The following is a 27,405-nucleotide window of genomic DNA, read 5'->3' as shown; positions in this document are numbered from 1 at the left end:
GTTAGCGGTGGCCCCCCTGCCCAGGACTGAATGTAAATGGGTTCTGGCCCTTGTCTGCTTCCTTCCTCCACTGCTCCCTCCCCTGAAGCCTCTGCAAGTCACCCCCACTTCACCCCTTCTCCCCACTCCCCACCCCGCTCCGCTCTTCTCCTTCCACCTCCCCTAAGCCCTGCTGCTCTGCTGGCCCCGCCACGCTGATGCTCCCCTGCCCACTTCTTTCCTTGTCCTGCCCTCGCTCGCTGGGCGGCCTCACTCTGCGCATCTCTGCGCTGCTCACCGCCAGCCTCTTACCTGCAGCCCACACCCTTCCTCTAGCGTCCAGATTCCCCCTGCTTCGGCTGCCTCCTGAGCCGTGTCTCCTGAAAGACCCACAGGTCCCCGAACTGAAAAAGCCACTTCCTCCTCCCAACCCCCCATCTCCACTCCGGTCTAACCAGTGGCCACACCCTCCCCTCCGGCCTGAAACTGGAGTCCCCTTGGAATCGTCCCTCTCCCTCCGTGTCCAGCCGGTCACTGCGTCCTCTAGCCCCAGCCTGCTCATCGCTCCCCTTGTCTGCACCCTCCCCTTGTTGAGGCTCTGCCGGTTCCTTGGCTGTGTCGGGTAGCAGTCTCCCTGGTCCCTACATCGCCCCTCGCTCCAGTCCGTTCTCTGATGCCTCCACACATATGCTCCGGATGTAGTGGTTCTGAAGAGCAAACCTGGACCTGTAACTCTTCTGCTCGACACACATTCTTCACTGGCCAGCCTGTGCACTTCAGTGTGAATTAAAACCTTTCCTGCACGGCTTAGGACCCCTCGCTGCCCACCTTTACCTTCCCTCCCAACACCTCCGTCCTCTCACTTTCACAGCCATGGGGGGCCTGCCTCGGCGTCCCCCAGGACGCCCCGTGCCCTGTCACTGGCTGCGTGGCGCCCTCTCCTTGCCGACCCATCCTCCCCTCCCCCGCCATAACGCTCTGTCCTCCAGCCATCCCCGGCCTGCCGCCCGCTGTGAGCCCCCTGAGGTCTCCTTGGTTTCTCCAGTGCCCGGTGTGTAGCGATGGCTGCTAAATGCTTAGTGAGCAAAGGAATGAATCATGCTGCCTAGGTTTTTTTTTAATGTTATAAGTAATGGAAGCTCCAAGTGTGAGACAACAAAATAATTGGAATTGCAATGACTTTTTTTTTAAGCTGGACATATTTAAGGGTCTTAACTGCCAATTTTCAAAGGATAACACATGGCTAACCATCCTAGAACCGTGTCTTCTTTGCATTTTTAACACATGTAGGGAGGAGTAGAGATAACGAACTAAGGAAGATTTAAAATCAGTCTTGGGTGTCAAATGCAAAAAAAAAAAGGTCTCTATATTATATCCTCTTGTAGAAATCCATATGACTAACTTAACACAGTTCAGAAGACATTAGTGATGCCAAAGTTAGAAGCAGACTAAACCTTCCTTAGTTACAGTTAAATGTAACTATTTCCACCTAATGAGTACAAACCAAAGAAGATGTTTGCATTTTTAAGTAGACTTCTAATAAAGATTCTGATGGTCGTTATAGCTCATGTCTGTGGTTCATTCAAAACAATTCTTAAACCTCCTCATTTAATGTGGGTTTTTCTGACTTTGGATTGAATCAGGTAGAGTAAATGCAGTAATCAAAACAGACTCACGAGATGAGTAAGATAATGATTAGGTGCCCTATTTGTGAAATTACTGGCTTTCCTTTTTAGAGAGTGAAACCTGATTAACGAGGAGCTAGCATATCTATTTTGCTTTCTGGGAGGAAATGTAGAGTGAATTAAGCAGCCACACGTTGATCTCATCTCCCACATCCAATCCATCACCAGGCCCTGTTCATTTTGACTCCCGACTATTCTTCAGTTCTCTCTGTTCTCCTTGTCTGTCCCCCCAACAGTACCCAAGCCTAAGCTACCATCTTCTCTCGTAGATTCCTAACTGGTTTTTTATATCCACCTTTGGCCTCCTACAATGGCAGAGTGGTCTTTTCAGAATGTGAAATGATCATTCCATTCCTCTGCTAAAAACATGCAGAGATTTCCCACTTTATCACTGTCAAGATAAAGACCCAAGTCCTTAATCTGCCTCATGAAGTTCTGTGTGGCTGGGCCCTGCCTGTGCATCTCCAGGTGCATTTTGCATCCGTGCTGCCCCTCGTGCTTTCTGGGTCTGGTCCCACGAGACTTCTTGCACACACCAAGCTCCTCCTTGCCGCAGGACCTTTGCACATGCCATTCCTTCAGTGGGGAACACACTCCCATCGTCAGTTCAGACAAAGCTAGCTCTGACCCAGGACCACAGTACTTCAGAGTACCTTCCGTGTCTCCCTATGGCAGGTACCATAGGTGACTTGCATGTATTTGTATGGTTATGTGTTTAGCATCTCTCTCTCCCATCAGACTCAGTCTCGGTGATGGCTGCCCCGGGTCTGCCTTTTGCTCACCATTGTGCACTCACCACCTGGCAGTGCCTGGTACAGGGTAGACACTCAAAATAGAGGTGTTGAACCAAAAATGTGGACATCAGCAAGAGGCCCACGCAGGCCTCCTCCTCCCCCAGCCCTCTGCAAAACTGCTGACCATGCATTGCCATTTCCTAACCCAAGAGGAAGCCCACGCCTCCTTGTGCAAAAAGATAAAGTCATTTCTTCACTAGAGTGAAGTTACCACAGAAGTGAAATGTGCTTGCAATCGGCCTTCCTTAGTGCTTTTAGGCTCTCTTTCTCTCATTCCATGGTTAGAAATACCAGGCCATGAAGTTCGGTGGTAGCTGTCACTTCATGTAATGAAATTGCAGCTGTTGCCATTTTTTTCCAGTCTGCTTTTTTTCTGTTTGGTGAGAATCTGCAGCTGCTGGTTTCTGGGGCCTACCAACAGTGTTTCAGATGAACAGACTTCAATATTTGAACAGTCGTCATATGCCAGACAGAAAGAATCAGCCGTACACTCACGTACAGCCCTGCACACGCATGCCCCACCAGGAGGAGACATCCTCTTAGAGCTGCGCCAAGCAGAAGTTCTTGACGGCAGAGTCAGCAGAGCAGCCCCTGATTTGGTTGCTTTGAAGAGGCGCGAGCGGTGTGGACTTCCAAGAAGCTGGCAGTAGGGAGGGGAAGAGAATGGGCAGCAGCCTGTCGGAAAACTCTTGAGGACCTGGCCTGAGTTGGGTGAAGGCATGCATTCTCAACTGGGGAGACGACACCCCTAGGGGGCAAAAACTGGACAACTTTTTGTCTTGGAGGACAGGAAGTCTCAACCATTACAATGGCTTGTGGTCCTCCGAGGGGGCCACAGAACATAACACGGTGCACCGTGGGTCTCTTTGGTAAGATTGCGTGGGAGGGAAGGGGCAATTGGGGGGTCTAAAAAGGCTCCTGGGGGGTAATTAATGGGGGAAAAGGCTGAGAAGCACGGAGTTGGGGAGAGGGAATAAGGGAAGAGGCAGAAGCTGGAAGTAGGAAGGAGAGAGAGGTGAGAGGCAGAGCGAGGTCGTGGCTGGAGCTGGACAGAACCAGACCAAGACCCCAGTGAGGAGGTAGTTCCTCAAAGACCAGGTGAAGGAAGTGGGGCTGGTGGCAGCTACCGGAAGCATGAAAGCAGGAAGGTGGGCCGGCTGCTGGGAGAGGCTGGGGAGGACAGCGCCCAGTAACGCGAGCAGAAGCAGTCAGGCCTTCCTCTGCCTGGGTCCAGGATACCCAATTTGACCTAGACAGTTTCTTGGCGGACTCCTCAGACATTTGTCATAAAGCATCTGGGGAGGATCGGGGAGATGTGTGTGACTCTGAAGTTGTCACTTGCCACAGAAGAGGGGCCCAGTTCTGTGAGAGCTGCATCCCGGAGCTTCCTCTGATCTTTGTGGTCTTTACAAAGAAGAGAGAGGAGTTCATACTTGGGCCAGGAGACTTCAAGAAAGTGCAGTTTTTTTCTACGAGCACTTATTAATCCCCTTCTGTGTGCCGGGCACTGTGTTAGTGTCTTCATGTTGGGTCCTTGAGGAAGGAGTTCAGACACAAGACGAGAACTATATTTAAAAAGTGGAATTTGGGGCTTCCCTGGTGGCGCAGTGGTTGAGAATCCGCCTGCCAGTGCAGGGGACACAGGTTCGATCCCTGGTCCAGGAAGATCCCACATGCCGCAGAGCAGCTATGCCCGTGTGCCACAACTACTGAAGCCTGCGCACCTTAGAGCCCACGCACCGCAACTACTGAGCCTGCACTCTAGGGCCTGCGTGCTGCAACTACTGAGCCCACGTGCTGCAACTACTGAAGCCCGCACTCCTAGAGCCCGTGCTCTGCAACAAGAGAAGCCACCGCAATGAGAAGCCCGCGCACCACAACAAAGAGTAGCACCTGCTCGCCGCAACTAGAGAAAGCCTGCGCGCAGCAACGAAGACCCAACGCAGCCAAAAAAAAATTTAAAAAGTGGAATTTGAACAGCAGCCCACAAGTGGTGTGTGAGGAGAGGGAGATGGGGGTGGAACACCAGCGGAAGCCTGACTGAGAGGCCCCTAGGGCTTGGGGAGGATTTACTCTAAGGGAGCAGCTTAGGGAGCACGCCTGGAGGCCCCCTTCCCTGCCTGCCCGGAGAAACCATGTGACCTACACGTGAGCCCCAATCAACCACGTGACCCACGGCTGCCCCAGCCGATGATTCCTTCCTCGGCACAGAGAGTATGGTCCGGTCTTGTTATTTTTTCTTTCAAAAACAATTTTATTTATCTGATTGCAAAATATTAATCTTCGTAATAAAAATAAAGTCAGTACAATAAACACATATTAAAGTCACTCATAGTTCCTACCACCTAGAGAAAAATAACGAGTAAAATTTTGGTTTGTATCTTCCAGAATGATTCTCTGTAAACACACACACAAGGTTTTCTCTCTTTAACAGAAATGGAATTGTACAGTGTATACAATTTTGACTTAATATATTGTAGGTACCTTTCCATGTCAGTAAATACCATTTTAATGGCTACACCGAATTCCGTTTCATAGACTGTACCTTTTTTAACCGTGCCCTAGTGGTCGGCGTCGAGGCTATTTCAGTATTTCACTATGTAAACAGTATGATGAGTATAATCCTGGAATATACATTTTGTACACTTGACCAATTTCTTTCTCTTGGTATAAGTCCTAAGAGAGAAATTATTACGAAAAGGCATATGCACATTAAAATCTTGACTCCTGTTGCCAAATTATCTTTTCAAAAGGTTGAACCAGTTAGACCCTCACCACCAGCATTGATAAGAACCGTTTCTCTACGCTCAGCAGTGCTGGCTGATTCTGCCAGTTTTCATCACTAGGGGCTGCTTTTGGAGGCGCCGGAAGTGTTTTTCCCCTTTCCCCTCCCCACCCTGTCTCATCTGTGGTTGACCCTCTCATTCAGTAGCTCTGGAAATTGCAGCTCCCAGAAAACATTCTGTTCTAGTACAGCTGAACTGTACTGAAAGCCTCTCAAAATCCAGAACCGGGCTTGGATTTATTAACTTGTCAGTTGGTGTGGATCTGATAGAAAAATCTCATCATGGAAGGGAACAGCAAGACAATCTTTGAGGAATAAATGGGGGGAGAAAGAAAAACTGTCTTATTAAAAAATATTACAAAAGTGTAAATGAATACTGACTACAGACCCCCAAACAATCGACTACAAAAGTGTAAATGAGTACTGCTTACAGACCTCCAAATAATTGTCAAAGAACTAAAGATGTTTTACTATAAGAGACCTCCCATCCCACTCCCTAAGCGGAACTGTTTAATATCTTCCAAAAAGTGCCATGACCTGCACAGGACAGGAGCAGGTCACCACGGGGGGCAACTGGATGGAATGGAAGACAGCAGCCGGAAGGGGGCACCCGGCAGGAGGGAAGGATTTGAAGAAGAGTAAAAATACAGCAGCAATTAAAGTCTGAACTGCATTGGCAAATATTTTCTCCCATTCTGAGGGTCGTCTTCTTGTCTTGTGTATGGTTTCCTTTGCTGTGCAAAAGCTTTTAAGTTTCATTAGGTCCCATTTGTTTATGTTTGTTTTTATTTCCATTTCTCTAGGAGGTGAGTCAAAAAGGATTTTGCTGTGATTTATGTCATAGAGTGTTCTGCCTATGTTTTGCTCTAAGAGTTTTATTGTGTCTGGCCCTACATTTAGGTCTTTAATCCATTTTGAGTTTATTTTTGTGTATGGTGTTAGGAAGTGTTCCAATTTCATTCTTTTACATGTAGCTGTCCAGTTTTCCCAGCACCACTTATTGAAGAGGCTGTCTTTTCTCCATTGTATATTCTCGCCTCCTTTATCAAAGATAAGGTGACCATATGTGCGCGGGTTGATCTGTGGGCTTTCTATGCTGTTCCATTGATCTATATTTCTGTTTTTGTGCCAGTACCATACTGTCTTGATTACCGTTGCTTTGTAGTATAGTCTGAAGTCAGGGAACCTGATTCCTCCAGCTCCATTTTTCTTTCTCAAGATTGCTTTGGCTATCCGGGGTCTTTTGTGTTTCCATACAAGTTGTGAAATTTTTTGTTCTAGTTCTGTGAAAAATGCCAGTGGTAGTTTGATAGGGATTCCATTGAATCTGTAGATTGCTTTGGATAGTATAGTCATTTTCACAATGTTGATTCTTCCAATCCAAGAACATGGTATATCTCTCCGTTTGTATCGTCTTTCTTTCATCAGTGTCTTATAGTTTTCTGCAAACAGGCCTTTTGTCTCCTTAGGTAGGTTTATCCCTGGGTATTTTATTCTTTTTGTTGCAGTGGTAAATGGGAGTATTTCCTTAATTTCTCTTTTGTATTTTTTGTCATTACTGTATAAGAATGCTAGAGATTTCTGTGCATTAATTTTGTATCCTGCTACTTTACCAAATTCATTGATTAGCTCTAGTAGTCTTCTGGTAGCATCTTTAGGATTCTCTATGTATAGTATCATGTCCTCTGCAAACAGTAACAGTTTTATGTCTTTTCTGATTTGGATTTCTTTTATTTCTTTTTCTTCTCTGATTGCTGTGGCTGAAACTTCCAAAACTATGTTGAATAATAGTGGTGAGAGTGGACAACCTTGTCTTGCTCCTGATCTTAGAGGAAATGGTTTCAGTTTTTCACCATTGAGAACGATGTTGCCAGTGGGTTTGTCATATATGGCCTTTATTATGTTGAGGTAGGTTCCCTCCATGCCTACCTCCTGGCATATACCCTGAGAAAACCATAATTCAAAAAGAGCCATGTACCACAATGTTCATTGCAGCACTATTTACAATAGCCAGGACATGGAAGCAACCTAAATATCCATTGACAGATGAATGGATGAAGAAGATGTGGCACATATATACAATGGAATATTACTCAGCCATAAAAAGAAATGAAATTGAGTTATTTGTAGTGAGGTGGATGGACCTAGCGTCTGTCATACAGAGTGAAGTACGTCAGAAAGAGAAAAACAAACATCATATGCTAACACATATATATGGCATCTAAAAAAAAAATTGGTTCTGAAGAACCTTAGGGCAGGACAGGAATAAAGACGCAGACATAGAGAATGGACTTGAGGATACAGGGAGGCAGAAGGGTAAGCTGGGACGAAGTGAGAGAGTAGCATTGACATATTACATTACCAAATGTAAAACCAATAGCTAGTGGGAAGCAGCCGCATAGCACAGGGAGATCAGCTTGGTGCTTTATGACCACCTAGAGGGGTGGGATAGGGAGGGTGGGAGGGAGATGCACGAGGGAGGGGATATGCATATATATTTATACATACAGCTGATACACTTTGTTGTACAGCAGAAACTAACACAACATTGTAAAGCAACTATACTCCAATAAAGATGTTAAAAAATAAAAAAACAAAGTCCGTACTGCAGACAGTAAAAACGTTGAATTGATGTTGTGGAAAGTGGAGCTCAGTCACGTGGGAGGGAAACGAGATCCCTTCCTGAATAACAGAAAAAAGGACAGAGGAGAAAATATGAAGGGCCGAGACAGAGGATCAGTGGGCTTTGATTGAAAAGGCTGTCTCCATGTGAAAAGGAACAATAATCAAGTGCATCATCAGAGAAAACGTTTGGAGAGGAACAGGATCTGATGTTGAGGCCAGAGAGGCCGTGTGTCCCGCGCGTGTGTGGCAGGGCTGGGGAGGGGTCCCTGGAAAGGGACCTCTGCCAAAGCAGGAGATCTGCTGCAGGTTTGAATCTGTGTCCCTCGTGGTGGATGCAGCCTGGAGAACCCTGTCCCTCAGGCTTGGCCTGGCTTCCTCTCAGGTGTAGCTGGGTGGATGTGGGAGAAAAGACCACAAGGAATCCCACCAGAACACACATGTGGTTACCTCTGAATAGGGGAGCTATGAGTGGTATTTTTTTCCTTTTTATTTCCCTGGAATTTCCATGAGAGTAAACATTTTATTTGTTAGTCAGTGGGCCTCTTCCTTCCCTTCCCTTCCCTTCCCTTCCCTTCTGCTACTTATTGCTCTGTACACTTTGATGTTAAGCCAGGGCTGGCTCAGAGCAGAGGAGAAGGCTGTGCCTTGAGTTCAGCTGCTTTGCTCTTTTCACTCCTGGCTCACGCTGAGGGAGGGGCTTTCGGGGCTGATGAGCCAGGAGGTCTGGATGCACATCAAAGCCTGGGGTTCCCAGGGGTGGCAGGTGAATCATCCCTCAGCCTGACTTTCTCAACATCTTTCTTTTTTTAAGTCCCTGTGTTTTGCTCCTTTGAAAGAAATTCCACATATCTTTTTTTTATGGCTATAAAATCTAATTTTCAGTAACAAATCTGGATCTCTGCAGTCTTGATGGTTGTATCCTGTCTTTTCTGTTAAAGATAATTAAATTTCTTGATAAGTCAGTAGCAGATGGAAAAATTGTTCTCCGTTGTTGCTAATGTATGAAGAATAATTAAAACTCATAAATAACCGTAAAATAATTTGCCTTCAATGATAACATCTTTAAGTGTGTAGCATCTTAACGATTGAAAAGCCTCATTAGACATCCTCTTGGACACAGAGCCCATTTGCTGGGAAAGAGTTCTGAATAGGGCTTCCCTGGTGGCGCAGTGATTGAGAGTCCGCCTGCCGATGCAGGGGACACGGGTTCGTGCCCCGGTCTGGGAAGATCCCACGTGCCGCGGAGCGGCTGGGCCCGTGAGCCATGGCCGCTGAGCCTGCGCGTCCGGAGCCTGTGCTCCGCAACGGGAGAGGCCACAACAGTGAGAGGCCCGCGTAATGCAAAAAAAAAAAAAAAAAAAAAAAAGAGTTCTGAATAAATTTTACTTATCTTCCTTTTACAGTAAGACGTTATTACTCAGTGATACTATGCAAAGTAACTTCATGATGGTGATGTTGTTTTATCTTTGTAATTACAGACATATCAAGTGGATCTGAAGCCCAATGGGTCAGAAATAATGGTAACAAATGAAAACAAAAGGGAATACATTGAGTACGTACACACTTACTTACAGCCTTTTCTTTCATTAAATTGAACAGCATGTTCGGTTGCCGTCCTTTGCCAGAACAGTTCGTGCAGATTGTGGACACGCTTTTAACAGTATGAGTTCCTTTCTGGCTTGGCCTAATAGGAAGCTGAATTATGGGATGCAAAGTTTGGCTTGTGTCATGACTTCGTGTTGCTGCCATACAGAGGAGCGGTGGGAGGAGAGAAAGGGGCCACTGTTGAGTAACTTGGCAAATACTCTGGGAGCCTGTGGGCATCTCGTCTAAAATGGAGAATTATAACAATGGAGCAGTGTCAACAGCCGGTTGGGGTAAAATTGGGAACAACCAAAGAGAACATATTCCATCTCTCTCCTGACCTCTTTTCCATAATGAAAATGTAGGAGAAGAGTTAAAATGGAGATGGAGAATTCAGCACATGCAAACATGAAGAATTGTTCCTGCTGTTTGTAATTTTCGTAATCTCAGCGTCCTTTGGTGGGACAGAATGTTGAGTCCTTTGGAAATCTAGCTGTTGGGTAACCCTAGGAGTCTGTACTGGGCAGAAGGTACAGTTGGGCAGCTTACATTTTCTTCTTTGGTATATACGTATGCCTCGAGCTCACCGTTCTGGTATCTTCCAAGGATTGCCAGGTTGCCCTTGCTAGCCCTCGAACAGGGACGAGGTCAGCGTTAACGGTGGTTGGCTCCCGGATCCTAGTTTCTGCTCATCTAGTGAGTTACAGCCATGGCTTGGGCTCCTTGTTTGCATTCAGAACTCCATTTCAGCAAGCCGGGTTCCGTCCTCTCTCATCACAGTTGATCACAGGACTTGAATTCAGAGAACTGGCTGAGGATCTTAGCATCCTGCCTTAGCATCTGCCAAAAAAAAAAAACCTACTCTCCTTTCTAATCAGGAAGAATTGGAGAGTGCTGGCGTCTCTACTTAGAGACCCTGACAAAGCATGGACTTCTCCACTTGCAAGCTGAAAGCTTGCTACACTTAGTCAAAAACTAGAAGTAAGACACTACATTTCTGCCTGTTCACCTTAATTGGCGCTTGTGCTGAGCTTGGACAGTCTCAGCAAGCAGACGACGTCCTGACAGGCACCGCTGTCTTCATTCAGAAAGTGTAGACTTCGAATAGATTTTTAGCAACACCCCAGGGTGACTAGGTTTGAGAGACTGAGTATTTGCGCCTTGTGATACATGTTGTGCGTCATTCTTTGCAGTTAATTCTTTTAGGTTTCAAATTGCGGGGCGCCTCCACTAGCTTCACTGCAAAAGGGAGGATAGAAATCCCCGGCTGCTCCCTGCCACCCGCATCCTCTGGTGCAAGTAGGCTGTCGGGCTGGTGCTTGCAGCACAGCCAGTAAAACCCGATATTCTGAGCAGTGAGTGGGCAGCAGGCTGGTCCTCGAGGGCCGTTGCCATGGTGCCACCTCGCATGTGAGAGCCCTTCATGACAGGGTCCTTGTGCTATTTCATGACAGAATGCCTTAGGTGGAATCCAAAGTGGATTTGCCTGGCAGTAAGTTCTGCTGTACACTAAATATTGTCACAGGGAGTGTGGTTTCAGTGGCTGTCTGTGACTCCGAGAGGTTTTACCATTAATCCTCCAAGTGTTGGTATAAAAGTATTCGTGGTAAAAAAAAAAAAAAGTATTCGTGGTAAAGTACTGATAAATTATACGTCATCCTTGAAAATCAGTACGTTGAATACTAGAATGAATTATCATATGATAAAATACGTTGTAGTGGGTATTCCCCTTAAAAATATGTCCATGTCTGTACACAAATGTGGGTGTGTACATATGTGTGTGTGTGTGCACTCATTATGCCCATATACATATGTGTTCAAACCCCATTTTCCCTTTTTCTCCAAACAGTCACGTTTATAAAGCAGCTTTGATAAACGAAGAAATCAAAGAAACCTTTGATTTCTTTTTTCTTGGGGGGAAAAAAGAAATCAGTCTTTCTTCTGAAATGCTCAGTGAGATTTTAGGCTCCACATGTGCTCATTATTCTCGAAAGAATCCATGAATGAGCAGCGCGTGCCACAGCATATGCCCTCCCTCTCCTTGGCCTCCGTCGGGCTTTTCTCCCCGCCCCGCTTAACGAGAAGCAGTCGCAGCTGGGGGGAAAGAACTGCACACGAGTGATGAGCAACGTGGTTAAGGGCTGTCCGTTTTCCTCCCACAGCCTAGTCATCCAGTGGAGATTTGTGAACAGGGTCCAAAAGCAAATGAACGCCTTCTTGGAGGTAAGTCGTGTTCTCCGGGAGTCTTGCCTGTGCCTTTAGGTTGAAAGAGGACGGTTCTCCTCCTTGGGGGGCAGGGAGGGTATTAGACGCGATCACACACCCAGAGACAGGCATGGGTGTGGGACCCAGGGCGGGAACGTCAGGCCTGCGCTGCTCCCAGCATCTCCAGTCTCCAGGGCAGGAGCGTTGAGCCACTGCACTGCCACCTTTTCGTCTGGTTTTTTTTTGGTCAGTGTTCTCTGGCTTTGCTGCTCTTATTTTTTAATTTGCCTTAACTGTTTTTAAAGAGAAATCTTTACAGACTTGACCCAGAAGGGCAGGTTCCCCCACAGAGGCTAGAACCATCATCCTGCAGCTTTTGGTGGTACCCAGGGAAGGCTGGGAGCATCTCTGCCTTTTGCTGCAGTGACGGGTTCTAAGAAATGCAAGGACTCGGGACAGTTTCCAGTCACGCCATCCCTCCGTGATAATGCCTTCCGCCTCATTGGTCGAACTTTTTTTTCTTTTTTTTTTTTTTAAATCCCCTGCCCTTTCCTCGTGGCTGTCTGAATAATTCCTCACCTTATTAAAGTATGAAGTGGTTACTTCTCAGACCCAAGTATTTAATGTCAGTGATACTCCCAGGCCCCTGAGGAGGGAGGCCCCTCGCAGAGAATAGGGGCTTCCTCATTTTAAAAACCAGCTCCCTTTGACCCAAAGCGCAATTCCTTTTTAAATCCTGATAACGGGTATCAGTTACTTAAAGCGAACAAGTCCCAGCTGCACATTACAAGAACCGATCGATGCAGGGTTCTCGCTGGGCGATGCTCTCTTAAGTTCACCCCAGTTCAGTTACCTGCTCATGGTGAGTATAGCGCCAGCCCAGGCAGAACAGTCAGAAAAATTCCAGAACTTAGGGTGAAACGTGTGAGTTAGAGGCGCCGGAGGACAGCAGGGTTCATACTGTATTTACACGAGAAACCTACCCGGCCCTGTGCCGGGTGATCACACTTTCAGAAACTGGCCACACGCGAGGCCCAGCGACACGGAGCGTCCGTCCTAGGTCACTGCACTAGTCAGTGGTGCCTAGCCTGGGGACCGGGGCAGGCTGTCTGTGCTCCCTGGCTCCTTTCCACCCATCACACCGCCTCCTCTCGTATTTCATCTTTGCCTTATTTTTAAATGGTCCGCTTGCGCGTCTGTGGCCTGTGCCTTTGAGAACACCCTGACTCACAGCAATGTGTCCTAAGTGGCTTTTGGAATCCGCCTGCCTGCAGCAACCCGTATTTTTTTATAACATTTCAAAAATTACTCAAGTACCTGGATCTTCTGGAGTCTACTGCTTTTTAAGCTTTTATTTTGTGACTCTGCTGTTTTTATCTGAACTAAAATTACTGAACACTGTCATATAAATCATCAGTGAACAGTGTATTTTTCCTGGCTAACCAAAATAAGCTTGTTTATCCTGTAAAATTTGTCTCTTTCGAGGAAAAAGGTGTTGAGAGTGCTTTTCTTTTTTTCTTTCAGGGATTCACGGAACTGCTTCCTATTGATTTGATTAAAATTTTTGATGAAAATGAACTGGAGGTTTGTACTGTAAACATTTTGTGTAAAGGAGATTTTTTTTTTTTTTTTAAGTATCTCATTACTTCCCAACTTGGTATTTTAGTATTCTCTGATCCCTAATGTCCTAGCGAGTAAGCTTAGGTGAATTCTACTGCGGGTCTCTTAGGGGCTTGCGTGTTTGCCGATCAGGGACCAGGGGATAGCAGAAATAGTCACCTGTAGCTTCCTTGCCTGGGAGAGGGCAGATCAGGGACGCGGCAGACAGGGGGAGGCCCGCTGAGCTGGGTTCACGGCCTGGAGTTGGGGTGGCAGCACCCTGCTCCCAGGGTGGGGCTGGCTGAGGACCCCGGTCCTCCACGCACCCACCGTGGCAGCCGAATGGGGACTCGGCCGGGGGGGGGGGGGGTGTGAGCGCCCCCGAGGGGCTGTAGAGCAGGGGGCTCCGTGAGATCGAAGTGGTCTGTGCTGCGGAGTGAAAGCCCGGCAGAGGCAAGGAGGTAGTGGCAGGAGGTGGTTTCATGGTAGCTTGTGCCAGCTTCTTTGTGTCGGTGTAGATGAGAACTTGGAACCTGAAAAGCAAAGGAGTCTCCCCGCCTTATGTTGAGAGAAACAGGAGGAGGAAGGCTTTGTCTGCTGAGAGGCTGTTGACAGGACTCCGGCCGTTTGTCCAGTGACGTGTCTCCCGTAGACTGGCTTTTGTTCTTTTACCTTAAAATGGAAACGTCCAGATAGATGACGTCACAGACATCATGTAGAGGAAGCCCTTTGTTTGGCAGGTGGGGCGACTGAGGCAGGGAGAGGTTAATGACCTCACAGGGTCTCGTCACAGTCAGGCCCATGAACCCGGTTTTCAGGCCTCTGGATTCGTTCTCTTTCCACTGTGCGCTGGCGCCTCTGCGGGAGTATCATTCCTTCGTTAGGAGGGTTAGGTGATAAGAAAAGTGGACCCAAGACTGGTGAGTCAGAGCTGCAATTATAGCGCTAGGACAGGTCTGCAGCCGTGGGCCACCAGGCAGGTGAGGTGATTGCCCTCACCTGGTGGATCGGTCCAGGAAGATGAGTTCTTGCTGTCATAAAGCACTAATTCTACTGTGGGTGGGGAGGTTATTTTCAACTGTTGAGACAGATAACCTCTCAGAAGAGGAAACAGCCAGAGTAATGAAAGAGCAGATGTAAATGGAGCATAAGAAAATCTATGAGCACCGAGCTGCGATTTGAGGGGCGGGGAAGGTGATTGATTGGGACTTCTAATTTCCAGCATGAAACGTGGCGGCCTGTACAAGCTTTAGAGTCGGGTCCCCCTCGTTACCTCTCAGTCTCTGATCTGCAGAGGCAGGTAGGATGTGGAACACGTATTCCCCTTCATTTGTTTTTATGGTTCGCTGGCTTATCTTGCTTTGCACGTGACGTGATGCCGGCACTGAGAAAAGGCCTTTTCTCCGGTGTATTTCTTCGGCTTTCATGGTGTGCCCTGTTTACCTCTGGGTAAATCTGGTCCATCTCCCTCCCAGTTGCTGATGTGCGGCCTTGGCGACGTGGACGTGAACGACTGGCGACAACATTCTATTTACAAGAACGGCTACTGCCCGAACCACCCTGTGATTCAGTGGTTCTGGAAGGTAAGGCCAGAGTCCGGGGTCCTGTGCTGCCTTCCCGTGGTCTTGCTGCTGCATTTGGGGCTGTGTTGGTACCTGGCCTCCTGGGGGAGAGAAGAGGCCCGCCGAGCCAGAAGCAGCCCTCACCGCTGCTTTTCTGGAACTGTGGTGGATGGCTGTCTTGAATAGGCTACACTGTCTTCCTCGACCACCTGTTAAAGTGCTTTTGTTTGAGGAAACCACTGAGTAGGACGATCCTGAAAGACAGATAATTGGATTCAAGAATTAGAACTAGTCCTCCAGAGTGGGAATAGGAATGGGAGGCTTCTCAGGGCAAAAGCATGCTTTGGGGCTGACTTTTCCAAGATGCCATGTTGGTTTCAAAAACCATTTTCCCAACTTTTTTTGTTGATTCCAACAAATATTTTGATCTTTACATCTTCCAATCAAAGATGCAAATGAAATCTGATTTACTCTCTAAAGACCAGTGTTTACATCCTTTTCATTGCAGAAGAGAAGTGAAATAGTAACGAGCGGGTCCAAAGGAGGGCAGTAAACTGACTTTGAAAGAATTACAGGGGGAAAAGCGCTGATTATTTACTTACAGAAATAAGAAATCATTGACCTTGTCTTAATTTCTAAATGTCTATTATTAATAACATTTCAAGTGCAGCAGAGAAGCAGAGAGAAAAGGAAGTAAAGCAGAATCTTCAGATCCTAACATCTTAGTCCGAGTTTCGCTCAGCCTTGAGTTTGGATATATTTTTTTTTAATATCAGTTCAAGTAACTTTACCAGTGAAGCCAACTCGACTCTTAGAATAATTCAGATATGTAAGATACACAGATTATTTCAGAAGCCTAGCCTGGCCTCTTTTTCTTTCTTTTTCTAAAATGTTGCCTTTAGAGAATTTAGCTACAGTCAAATATCCTGCCTCGTAACCTGGGTTCCCCCCCTCAAACTGTGCGTATTTCTAACTGGCTCAGGGGGACCGTCAGGCCTCACATACAGAAACATGAGCCCGGTACCATCAGCAAGTGTGCTTTTTTTTTTTTTTAGTTTACTTTTGGCTGCGTTGGGTCTTCCTTGCTGCGCGCGGGCTTTTCTCTAGCTGCGGCGAGCAGGGGCTCCTCTTCGTTGCGGTGCGCGGGCTTCTCATTGCAGTGGCTTCTCGTTGCGGAGCATGGGCTCTAGGCGCACGGGCTTCAGCAGTTGTGGTTCACGGGCTCTCTAAAGCACAGGCTCAGTAGTTGTGACACATGGGCTTAGTTGCTCCGCGGCATGTGGGATCTTCCCGGACCAGGGATTGAACCCGTGTCCCCTGCTTTATTAGCAGGCAGATTCTTAACCACTGCGCCACCAGGGAAGTCCCAAGTGTGCTTTTTTTTTTACCACTTATTTTGACCAGTTGGCAGAAGAAGAAAGAGACATTGTGATCACTCAGTCTGAGGTTGCAGAGGCTGGTATTGTGATGTCCATAAAAAATTAAAAAAAAAGTTCGCAGAGTCAACTGTCTAGGTCTCCCACTGCACTATAAATAAGATGAAGTTTTGCCCATCTGCACTGCAGCAGACGTGCCTCGTGTTACATGAGCGTAATGACCTTCTGCCTCTGTTCATAGGCTGTGCTGCTGATGGACGCTGAAAAGCGTATCCGGTTACTCCAGTTTGTCACAGGGACGTCCCGAGTCCCTATGAATGGATTTGCCGAACTTTACGGTGAGCAGGGTACCGTTAGACTTCGTCCTCCCACCGTGAGTCTCTACCCAGACATCAGCTGTGGCCCCCGAAGACTCTGCCTCCCGGGCTTCTAGCCATGTGGGTTTCGCCTGGACCCAACAGACATACATCACGGAAAGAGATGGGGCAGCGTGCCATCACCTCAGCTGTCTGTGCAGTTACCTGTATATAAAAGCAGGGGGTTGTTTTTGTTTTTATACAGAGAGCCATAAGATTGGTCTCTTTTTTCTTTCTCTTTTGTTTTTTGGTATATATTCAAAAAACAACTAGATTTTGCAGAATCGTCCATGTGGTTGTAAACTGAGCATTGAAAGCACTCCTCCCCTCCACGAGGCAGAATTCCTCAGGGCTTACTATAGATGAAAAAGTCACTCTCTGCTCGACATATTAAAGGTCATCACGGTTCAGTTTTTCCCCCGGAAGTAGTTTTAAATTTAAACTTCCAGGGTTGGGTTGAAAGGCTGTGGCTGTCTGCACATCGTTACGTTATGTGTCGGCTCTGTTCAGCTTGGTGCGATTCCATTCTGATGGCGACACAGAGTCTGTGTCCTGAGGTCGTGTTGTTAAGTACTGACTGTGACGTCACAGCCACAGAGGGTGTCCCAAGGCTCACCCCCAGGCCCGCCCTGCCCACCCCTTCCTTTCCTTCAGCCCCTCCTTCGTCTTGTTCTACTGCCTTGAGCACTCTTAGCATTTCTTTTTCTTCCTTTTTTTTGGTCTAGGTTCCAATGGTCCTCAGCTGTTTACAATAGAGCAATGGGGAAGTCCTGAAAAACTGCCCAGAGCTCACACATGGTGAGTGACGGAAAACCACACAGTTGTTGACAGACAGTATTTTAAAACACTTAGCTGAGTATGATGCTGGGCTACAGGCTAGAGTGCTACGTTCCCTGACCATTCAGCGTTTAGAGTATGAACTGTCAGTGATACAGGTGAAAATACAGATCGTACAGTGATGCTGGTGAAATTAAACCACCCAAGATTTGAATGGGCCCGGTTGTTTTGATATGTGAAGGGTTAAATCCCCGTTCCTGCTTCCTGAGGGGAGCTCCTCCTCCAAACCCCGTCCTTCCCTAATTATTCTGGGAAGCAGAGATTTCACTATATATTCTCCCTATGTGGATACGACCGCTCCCAGCCTCTGAACAGATTGAGTTTTTACCCCAACCTTAAATGGTTTAGAACCATGGATGAAATTCCCTTTGGCAACAGTTTTTAAAAGGCCTCCCATGGCCATCCAGAACCCGTAAGTCTGAGCTTCAGCAACGTGCGTGTGGCCAGAGGAGTGTCAGAGGTCCGACCAAGGACCCCTGCTCAGGGAGGCACGTGCGGGGCGCGGCTGTGCTCCGAAGGCCTCCGGGTGCAGGGCGGGAAGGAGGCCTTCCTGGAGGGAAACCCCAGGAGTTTCGTGAAACCCAGCACAGAGAAGACCTCAGGAGCTCTCCGGGAGCTCCTGTCACTCGGGCTCCCGTGTCCCCGGGGTTGGTCACCCCACAGGATTTGATTTCTTGCTCTTAGGAAGCAGGTGGAGGGGGAGCCCTGTGGCTGGTCAGCACCCAGCATCCTCCTTTCCCACGGGAACTGGGGCTGCCGGGGCCGCTGGGCCGTCCTGTGCTGCCCAGCGCAGCTAGGAGAGAGGTCTCATCAAGGTGCGTTTGTGGAAAATGGGCTGTGAAAGGCCTTTTGCTTCTCTTTGACTCCCTCGTCTCGCCGGAAAGCACGTTTTTCCCCATTTCTACCATTCGTAGGACTCTGAGAGGAACGGATGTGGTCCCTGCCCGCTGGCACCGGGAGAGCGGGCTGGTTCTCGCTACAACTGGCCGATCGCCAGAGCAGGCAGTGTCCCTTGATCCTCTGCCTTTATTCTTGGGGGTAGAATGTTTTGGCCCTGGAGCTTTTGTTCCAAACGATAATCAGTCGGGTGTAGCTTTCCGGGCTCAGTAGCCTTCATTTGGAAGGCAGCCAGCACTGACCCGAGCCCCAGCACTGGCGGGATGGGGGGGAGAGCTCCCAAACTCAAAGAACAGCTGCCTCACTGGGCGCGGCTGTCCTGCCTGGGTCAGACCCTCAACCTTCTGGCAGCCTGAAGTGCACTGTTAGCCTTCCTGGGGGCTCTGGGGAAGCTTCCTCGTGATCCCGTAGCGCACAGGCTCCCAGATCCTGTGATTTGAACTTGGGTCTGCCAGGATTCCAACCCCTGACCACTTCAGTTAAGCTACTGCCTCTGTGATACGGTTCACTTTCTTTCCAGACTCTTCAAAGAGAACCGAGTAACTGAGTGTTCATCCCATGACCCTCTGTGGCCCTATAGACAGATATCTTGCTGTTGGATTCTTCTTCTATTTCGGAGTTCACGTGCTGAGCCACCACTAAAATAAGGGGCTGCCCAGATAAGACCCTGTACTCAGCGGTTCTCAACCTTGGCTACACGTTGGAACCACCTAGAAAGCATTAAAAAAAAATACTGGTGCCGGGGTGGGTCCCACTTCCAGAGATTTTGACCTAGTTGGCCTGGTGTGTGATCTGGGCCGTGGGGTTTTCAGAGCTTCCCAGGCGGTTGGTGAGGAGAGCTAGGGTGTAGAATCATTGCTCTTCCTTAGGCAGCACAGAGGTCTACACACAGGAGGAAAGCAACCCCGCCAGCTCTTACCAAAGCCTGGCTGCTTCTCTGTGTGTCACAGGATTAAAGCATTCAAGGAGTTTTTCCTTCAATGATACTCTCCCCAGACCAAGAGGAGAGCGCTAGTTCTACTGAAGCCACACCGGCTGGTGGGGTGGGACGTACTCTGTTTTCTCTGCTGTGGCTTTCCTTCCATCCAGCCCCGCCTCCCGCTGTAACGTAGGAAACAGGCGCTTTGCTGGCTGCTTCACAGCGACAGCCGTATATGTGGCGAAATAAAACCTAGCCACACGTATGTTTAATCTCTTCCATGTTTTATGAAAATATAAAATACACAATTAAGCTTCAAAATTAAAAGCTGATTTACTAGGAGAGCAAGGGCGGGTGGAGCTGCTTCTCTCTGAGCTTTCATGAAACTCTCAGACGTAACTGCTGAGTGTCTCAGCATTAAAGGGCTTCATTCCTCTGTTCTGTCAAAGGTCACTGCTGGGATATCTAAAATTCCGCTTTACTAAGAATCACAGACCCACCTAAAAATAATCTCCTTTGGCCCACACGACGAGGCTGAAGCCACTGAGGTTAATGAGGTCACACAGCTAGTTGGTGGCAGGCCAGCCCTGTCTCCTGACGTCAGAAGTAACGGTAACACTTGTTAAGCACTGCTGTGTTCCAGGCATCACCCTAAGCACTTCATGTATATTAACCCGTATCGTCGTCACAACGACTCTAAAAGGTGGGTCATATCACTGCCCTCTCCTTACAGATGAAGAAACTGAGGCACAGAGCGCTAACATAATTCCAGACCTCAGCTCTTAACATTCCCGTTTGCCTCTTTCTCTCTCCATTACTCCAGTATTTCTCAAACTTGAATAATGTATGGACCTTTTTAAAGGGAAAAAATGGCCACCGATCCTTGAAACCCCACAGGGATTGCAGGCCCTGGACTGTGAAATACCAACTTAAAATCAAGACGACAGCCACCTCTTCTCTTAAGTATACCCTGCAGAAGTGGAATTCTGTCTCTGTCACTGGTGAAATGATGTTTGAAATCATTATCATGATGAAAACCAAAAATTGAAAACTTCTTTTAGACTTACGCCTTCAGGATTCCTGGCTTTCTGAGACCTCTGGTTTGAGAAACACAGTGTTCTGCTCTGCTGTGTCTTTTGATGTTTGGTGACTGTTAAAAAAAAAAGACAAAAAACAATCTCAGAGCTCAGTGTGTCTTACTAAATACTTTAGGGGTTGTTAAAGGGCCCACCATGGACATGTGTCTGCTTCTTATTACTGCTGATAATCATTAGCTTTTAAAACATAAGAAGTTGTTCTGCTCGTGCTTGGAAACCTATGTCAGTGCCAGGAGCGAGCACTTTTAAATGCTGAGGCAGCAGAAGCAGATCTGGGCTTTGGAGCCAGCCTGGGGCTGAATCCTGGCTCTACCGCTTACTGTGTGACCTTGGGCAAGTTACCCAACCTCTCTGTGCCTCGAATTCCTTCTCTATAAATAGGGATGAGGCAGTACCTACCTTACAGGCTGGTTGCTGGGATTCACTGAGGTGATAGATGAAAAGTCCTTAATGGTTCTAGCACGGGGCAAATGCTCTACAAATGTTAGTTCTTACTAAAGCATCATGAACGAAGGCATGTGTGTACGTGTGTGTGTGTGTGTGCATGTGGCTATCGTCATGACAGGTGCCCGCCAGCAGCCCACCTGCACGGGCACCAGTTCTGTGTCTGGGGCTCTAGCTCCTCATGCCCAGTGGGGGCCGGCGGTGAATGGTGTGTGAGTGATGGCAATGGTCGCTGGCTCTGGGGCTTGCTGTGTGCCAGACCCCCTTTATATGTTCTGATCTGACCCTCCCAGCACTCTGCAGCAGTCTCCCCATTTCACAGAAGAGCAGACAGATTTAGGGACGGAGGCGACTTGTCTGAGGTCACACAGCTGGCCGGTGGCAGAGACAGACTTTGAACTCAGTCCCATGGACAAGTGCAGTCCTTTGCTCACAGAGGTCGCATGTATGTATGGAGACCTCACTGTCACCGAGGTGACTTGTAACGCCCCTGCCAAAGCCTCAAGGTATGTAGGGGCTTCTTATAAGTGAGGCTTTTCACTCCACATGTTGATGACTTGCCTGACTTTGGTTAGAGGGTAGCTCAGTGTTGGGGTCCCAGAGCTGCAGGCAGCCTGGGTTCTGGTCTCGCATCTGCGGTGCTGTCAGGGGTGAGACCTGGGGCATGCTGACCCACCGCTGGGCTCCGGGACCCACATCTGCAGGATTGAGAAAACGTAACGTGCCTCACAGGGCTGCACTAAAGACAAAGCGATGTGCTACGTGGAGAAGCGCTGGGGCTTCCTAAAATAGTGTCGAATGAAGGAGAGCGTTAAAAACAGATGCAGCCTCGGTTCATCCTGCTGCGGAAGTTCTTTGTGTTTCAAGGGTTTTGACATCTCTGTGTGTATGTCAGTGACGTTGCCTGTCTTGTCTCCCTTCCTGGCAGGGTTTTCCAGGATCCACGTTTGGTCCCAGTAGAGAGGGTTCATGGACGATCAGAAAATTCCTTTCTCTTCCCCCGTAGGTTACTATAGCATGTTTGGTGTGGGCAGTGTCATCGCTGGAATGTACTTTTCGATAATCAGAAATATTTTTGCGAGTTGAGACTTTGACATCCTCTTGCTGGAACACCACGTGCCCCCTTAGCCAGATCTAGGAAGTGCTGCGGTAACCAAAGGGCAGTGATGATGGCTTTTTACCTACGCTTCCTTGTTAACTTTTGCAGCTTTAATCGCCTTGACTTACCTCCATATGAAACCTTCGAAGATTTACGAGAGAAGCTTCTCATGGCTGTGGAAAATGCCCAAGGATTCGAGGGGGTGGATTAAGTGCCCCCGGCCTCGGGAGGGTTGTTCTTCACGCAAGTCCTGCTTGCACTTTTGCATTCGCCTAACAGACTCTGCAGAGATGCTGGCAGAGAGCAGCGCACGGCGCGGACTCCTGGAGCAGAGCCTTCGCCCGCGACTTGCCCACGCGCCAACATGGGAACCCAGTCCCAGGTCGCGTTCCTGCATTTTCCACCACAGATTACCAACTGGTTGATGTGTATACTAATTACATTTTAGGAGGACTTATTCTATTTATGTTGTGCCTCTGTAGGCCAAGCCCTTAATAAATATTTTACATACTTTATAATGACAGCGAATGGAATTAATCACTCTACAGGTATAGTATTACAACTCATGTTTACTTTTTAAAATGATTTAGACCGATTTGCAGATTTTATTTCACTACAATTAAAGATGTCTCATGTACTTGGAAAAGTGAGCATATTATTTTTTTGTATTTGAATTTCACGCCAGGTTTAATGTCAGTGACATTTTTAAAGTACTTGGACAGCCCCACGCCCTACCTGATTAGCATTGGAAGAATGACTTTTGTCCAAAAGCCTTCTACAGACAAATACTTGGAGAGAATTTAAACCGTAACGTTAGGCATCATGACGATTTTTTCCATGCTCAGAATGAAAACAAACTGGATAATTACGTTTTTTGTACAAATTTCGCATAATAGCTGCAGGCTGAGAGAACTGTAACATAGCATGACAAACTTTGTGTTGACTTGAAGGAATCACACCATTATTCCTTAGAGGTGATTACGTGTGCTAGAGCACATTTGAGGCAGGGTTGGACGATCGTTTCTCGTAAGAGAAGTTATTAACCCTTCCTGCTGCTGTACAGTCCTTCTTCTGTCATGTCTTCCTCTTTGCTGTTCTCAGTAGAGACACTTGAACGAAACTTGGCACTGCGCGATTTGAAACTGTGGGAACCAGGCCTGTGCAGTCTCCCGTTTGTACACGTTTGCTGATGGTAGCTAAATAACCAACTTTTGTTCTAACCGCGCCAATTCTGAAGGCACTTTATGTACGACGTGGAGGTCACATCTGGTTCCTGGGGGGTTTTGTCATGCGCGTTGACTGTGAGGCTGATGTCTGTCCTCTGCACACACCTTTCCGGTGCAATAGCTATCAATTGTGAAGCTGGCTGCTGGCGTATAAAGCCTGGCTGTAAAGCTCAGCCTACAGACCCGTCCTCACCAATCGTTCTGTGATTTCTGTGCCGCTGCAAAGATTCATAGACACTGGGTTTTGTTCCCAGTGTCATTCAAAAACACTGGGTTTTGTTCCCAGTGACATGTTGCATGCTTCCATACCGTGTACTGCCCAAGTTGTGTCCGTCGTGTGCTGGATTAGACGTGCGAGAGGCGGCTTGGTCTGATCCCTGACGTCCGGCTCTTCAGCTGGTCCTGGCGGGGATGGAGGGTTCTGTGGGATTCGATCCTTGGCCGCTTGTGAGTCCTTGTTGCAGAATTCTGTCATGTTTTGAGAGAACGCCTGAGGCAGGGCGGAAGTCCAGCAATCCTGCTGTCCTTCTTAACCTGTGTTGTCCTAGACCCGTGGTGGCAGTCAGGGGACACTAGCCGTCTCACCTCTTGCCAGTTGTAGATAAGACAATAAAATCGTGGTTTCAGGGCCTCCGTTTAGGATCTTTTGGCGTTACAAACTCAGTTTACCCCGGCTCTGGGTGGCTTGCGGGAAGCCACGAATGTTTGTGCTTGTCAAGGAGTCTTCTGAAGCGGCGCAGAGGCCTACGTGTCTAAAAGAAGGTGGATTTCTCCAGAGCTGAGGATTGTTCCCTTTTCGTATTGATTTTTAAAATCCAGTAGTGATCAGAAAACCTAGGTATTGCGTAATTAGAAAAAACGCTATTGTTCATTATTTTTACCTATTGGTGGGATTTTTTTCCCATCACTCAATGTAACAGATGTCTCAGTGGCAAACCTCCCCCTTCCTGTAGCCCCTCAAGTCCAGACTCGGCTCTTTTTTTATGACTTATGCCAAAGCCTGGGAGAGCAGTATGCTTGGATGGGTTCTGAGAGTGAGTGTGTAATTTATAGGGGGAGAAATCCAGCGATTCTTGTCTAAGAACTGGGATTCTTCTGTCTTTTTGTAAACTGTGTATTCCAGAAAATCAGAATATTCACTAAATGCAAATTAGGCAAAGTATTGAAAATGAGAAAGAAAACCCATCCTAAGATAATTTCTGTGCCAAGAACAGATAAGAATTACCGAAATAGACCCCCATGAATACTTGAAAGGCAGTAACTGTGAATGACAATTCAGCTCACCTATCCCTTAATATCTGATTTCAGTGACAGCTCAAAAGTGCCGGGTCTAGAGTTTGTTTGGGGGTTTTGGTTTTCTTTTTTTAATCCAAATAACGTTCCCTGGCTCTCATCAATTCTCAGCGTTTCACTCTTTGTCTAACATAGTCACCCATCTTGCTTCCTCTCAACCCTGATGACCACTCTCCATCACCTTCGCGACGTAACCACAGAAGGCAGTAAGGAAAATGCACTGCATGGGGGCAGGCTGCCAGGCGGTCCCCTGGGCCTCTGCCTGCTCCAGTCAGCGGGCCTGGGGGACGACGGCAGGACGGCGGTGTCACCTCATCTAGTCCTTAGCAGCGACGCTACTCTGCAGTCCAGGGTCTCTTAGAGCTTCTGCTTTCTTAGAAGTTACCTGAATCTAGCTTCTTCAGTTCGCTGAAACAGAGTTGTTATGGGCCATTCTGCCTTGAGGTTAAGAAGTGCGTGCCAGGGTTTACATACATATCGCATGTTGAAGGTCTTTTAAACATCGGTTATCACAGCCACCTGTAAAGTCCTGGGTATTTCTATTTCTGACTCCTGTCAGCCTAAAGATGAATTTGGAAAGTCCACCCAGTGGGCTTAGCTTCAGAGAGTGTGCTGCTTTTCTACCTGCTGCCTCTGGAACGGGAAACAGCGAGGCATTCGTCTCAGTGCTCTTTCTTTTTTCCTGAAATACTTGCCATTATTTACCAAAGGCCCATTGGTAGCTAACGTCAGATACTCCCTAAGGTCAGATGACAGATGCTTAAAGTAACCTGACATGGATTATTCCTCCCACATAAGGATGCAGTGACAGATTCTGAGAGAAACGGTTTGCAAAATGTTTGAACCACTTTCTACATCTCACGTTGTTAAACAGAACAGTTAGGTTTGCTGCATATGAACTTGCTCTTCAAGAGAACCAGTTTGGAACTGGCAAGATCACACAGCAATGGTACATGTTGTCTGACAGTTACTAATTGTTCCACACGTGACTCAAGTATTTTCCTAGCTCTTGTATCTCACCTCTGAAATTACAGACTCTATGAAGAGAGCCTGGGTTAATCAATTCTCAAGCCCCTACCCAGGCCCTGTGCTAGCGCTTCTCTTTGTTTGCTCTTTCCTCCTCACCCTGACTCTGCACCCCTGTACTGACTCTGGTGTCATTTTCTGCCTTGCCAGTAGGGGGCACTGCCGTGCAGGGTAATTGCCTGGCGGGCTCCCTTCCTGACCCCCCAGGAGGTCTTGCACTACCTCCGTCTTATTCAGACTTCAGGGTACATCTTGATAAGTCAAGTCAAAACTGCCAATTTTAGGGCTGAGATGTGTTTTTTTAAAAATCCTTATAGACTCCACTTTGTACTTTAGATTTTGAAACTGGGAAGAAAATGTGACATACTTTGGACCACTTTTTTTAATTTATCGAAGCCTTAATGAACAGTGTATATACATTTGCATACACACACACCCCGACCCAAAAGTGTTTTCAGTGCGTCGGAGACAAAGCTGTAGCATTAGGACGTGAGCTGGTATGTTTCATAGAAAAGGAGAGCTTTCTGTTGGTATGGAATTTTCCAAGAAAACCTCTCATTAGACTGCTCCCCTTCGTCAAAGGTGTTAGGTGCAGAGCAACGCATGTTTAAGATGCATGTCTTTGTGTTGGTTGGTTTTGTGTTTGTATGAGTAATGATAGAATATAACAACATTGGCGACAGACCTCTGTGTACTACCTTCTCAACCTGTATCAGTGCATTGTAAGCCTTCTCATGACCATGACCATGACCCTGTGTCCACACATCTGTGCTCCTACATAAACCAGTCTGCCCCTCTTTCTCAGACTAATTTCACCTAGATTGTCACGGTTTCCTTCATGTTAACTTTGCATATCTTTGTGCTTCCTTCACTACTATGTATGTAATATATAGACGTACATATGCTGTCCAAATATATCTTTACATATTTGTATAGCATTTTTACACCTACCTTGAGGAATCTGGTTTCGAAAGGGAGTGAGAGTTTAGTCCCTTCTACAGTTTTCTCCAAGCTGTGTCCTGAGAATTCTGACCCTCAGAGCCTGAGAGCACCCCAGGAAGATGATGATATAATATGCCGTCATCTCTTAACTCAGCACCTATTATCAAACGAAACATGAAAAAACAGTGACTTTTAAGGTGAAAAACAGTTTCAAGCATTCCAAATGAATTCTCAATGTTTCATAACTTTTTATTATAAACCCACCTCCTAAATAAAGCCAAGTACCATTTGATACAGTGATTAAAAACCAAACAACTTGGAAATTTTTTAAAAGACAACGTATGGATAAATGCTCATTTTCACAATCAGAATAGCTGTAAAATACGGTTGAATTTGATACAGACAGAAAACGTTTAGTTGAAGGACAAATCCTTTTTGCTTTTCGTTTTTCTTGGGAGATCTAAAGAGAAATTGTGGATTGTTTTCCTGACAGCAAAAGAGTAATGTGACAAAATGAAGTCGTTGTAAAGAAGTGATGCAACTTGTCAAATATTTAATAAAGAATTATGGAAGCTGGAACTTTTTCTACATCAAGTATTACGGGTTGTCTGATTTAAAGCTTCTTTGCGAGCGCATCGCCTTGATTGTCTCGGAGGTTATTTAAATGCCTGCGGATTTATAGATAGTATGTTCACTTCCTTAATCTCCCTAGAAGTTCCACATCTTTAAAAACATCATTAAAGGCTGCCCAGAACACATGGCTTGAGCTTAATGGGATGCACCTCTATTCTTAGCCGTCTGTCTTTTTATTAAATTTGAGAATTAATGACTTGAGATGGATTACGCAAGTGGTAATATAAAGTCCATTCCTGGAAAGGCATATTTCACCTCTGGTTTTCATCTGACTAACCCTCAATTTATGTCAGTTAATGAGACTCAGTAATGAAGCTCAAGGTGGTTCTCAGAAGGGAGATGCTATCAGAATCCAGATCTCGTGTCAATTCCCTGATAAAACACGTAGACTCCTCAAAATTTTTTTTCCCTTTTTCTCTAGTGCCTAAGCCTCCTCTCGATG

At 47.1% G+C, this 27,405-nt stretch overlaps 1 protein-coding gene and 1 long non-coding RNA gene across 10 annotated transcripts in view; one reads left to right on the top strand and one right to left on the bottom strand.

Moving 5' to 3' along the window:
• NEDD4L (NEDD4 like E3 ubiquitin protein ligase) overlaps window positions 1-23,265 on the top strand; it is a 346,917-nt gene extending 323,652 nt beyond the window's left edge. For all 9 annotated transcript variants that reach the window (XM_082853615.1, XM_082853611.1, XM_082853609.1 and 6 more), the window contains 7 exons: window positions 9,347-9,420; window positions 11,615-11,675; window positions 13,182-13,241; window positions 14,732-14,839; window positions 16,436-16,532; window positions 17,276-17,348; window positions 21,952-23,265. In XM_082853615.1, the coding sequence (XP_082709741.1) occupies window positions 9,347-9,420; window positions 11,615-11,675; window positions 13,182-13,241; window positions 14,732-14,839; window positions 16,436-16,532; window positions 17,276-17,348; window positions 21,952-22,054 (576 nt within the window). In that variant the 3' untranslated portion in view covers window positions 22,055-23,265. The remainder of the gene's footprint in view (window positions 1-9,346; window positions 9,421-11,614; window positions 11,676-13,181; window positions 13,242-14,731; window positions 14,840-16,435; window positions 16,533-17,275; window positions 17,349-21,951) is intronic.
• LOC309970912 lies at window positions 14,964-26,986 on the bottom strand. Its single transcript, XR_014326712.1, has 3 exons — window positions 26,340-26,986; window positions 20,271-20,353; window positions 14,964-15,072 (listed from the first exon to the last, which is right to left on the bottom strand). It is a non-coding gene; the product is annotated as an uncharacterized lncRNA (long non-coding RNA).
• Window positions 26,987-27,405: the final 419 nt, after the last annotated feature.

The sequence above is a fragment of the Leucopleurus acutus genome (genome assembly GCF_964270905.1).
Source record: "Leucopleurus acutus genome assembly, chromosome: 13".
Taxonomy (NCBI): Eukaryota; Metazoa; Chordata; class Mammalia; order Artiodactyla; family Delphinidae; genus Leucopleurus; species Leucopleurus acutus.
The sequence above is the reverse complement of the archived record's forward strand: the minus strand, read 5'-3'. Positions and strand labels throughout refer to the sequence as shown.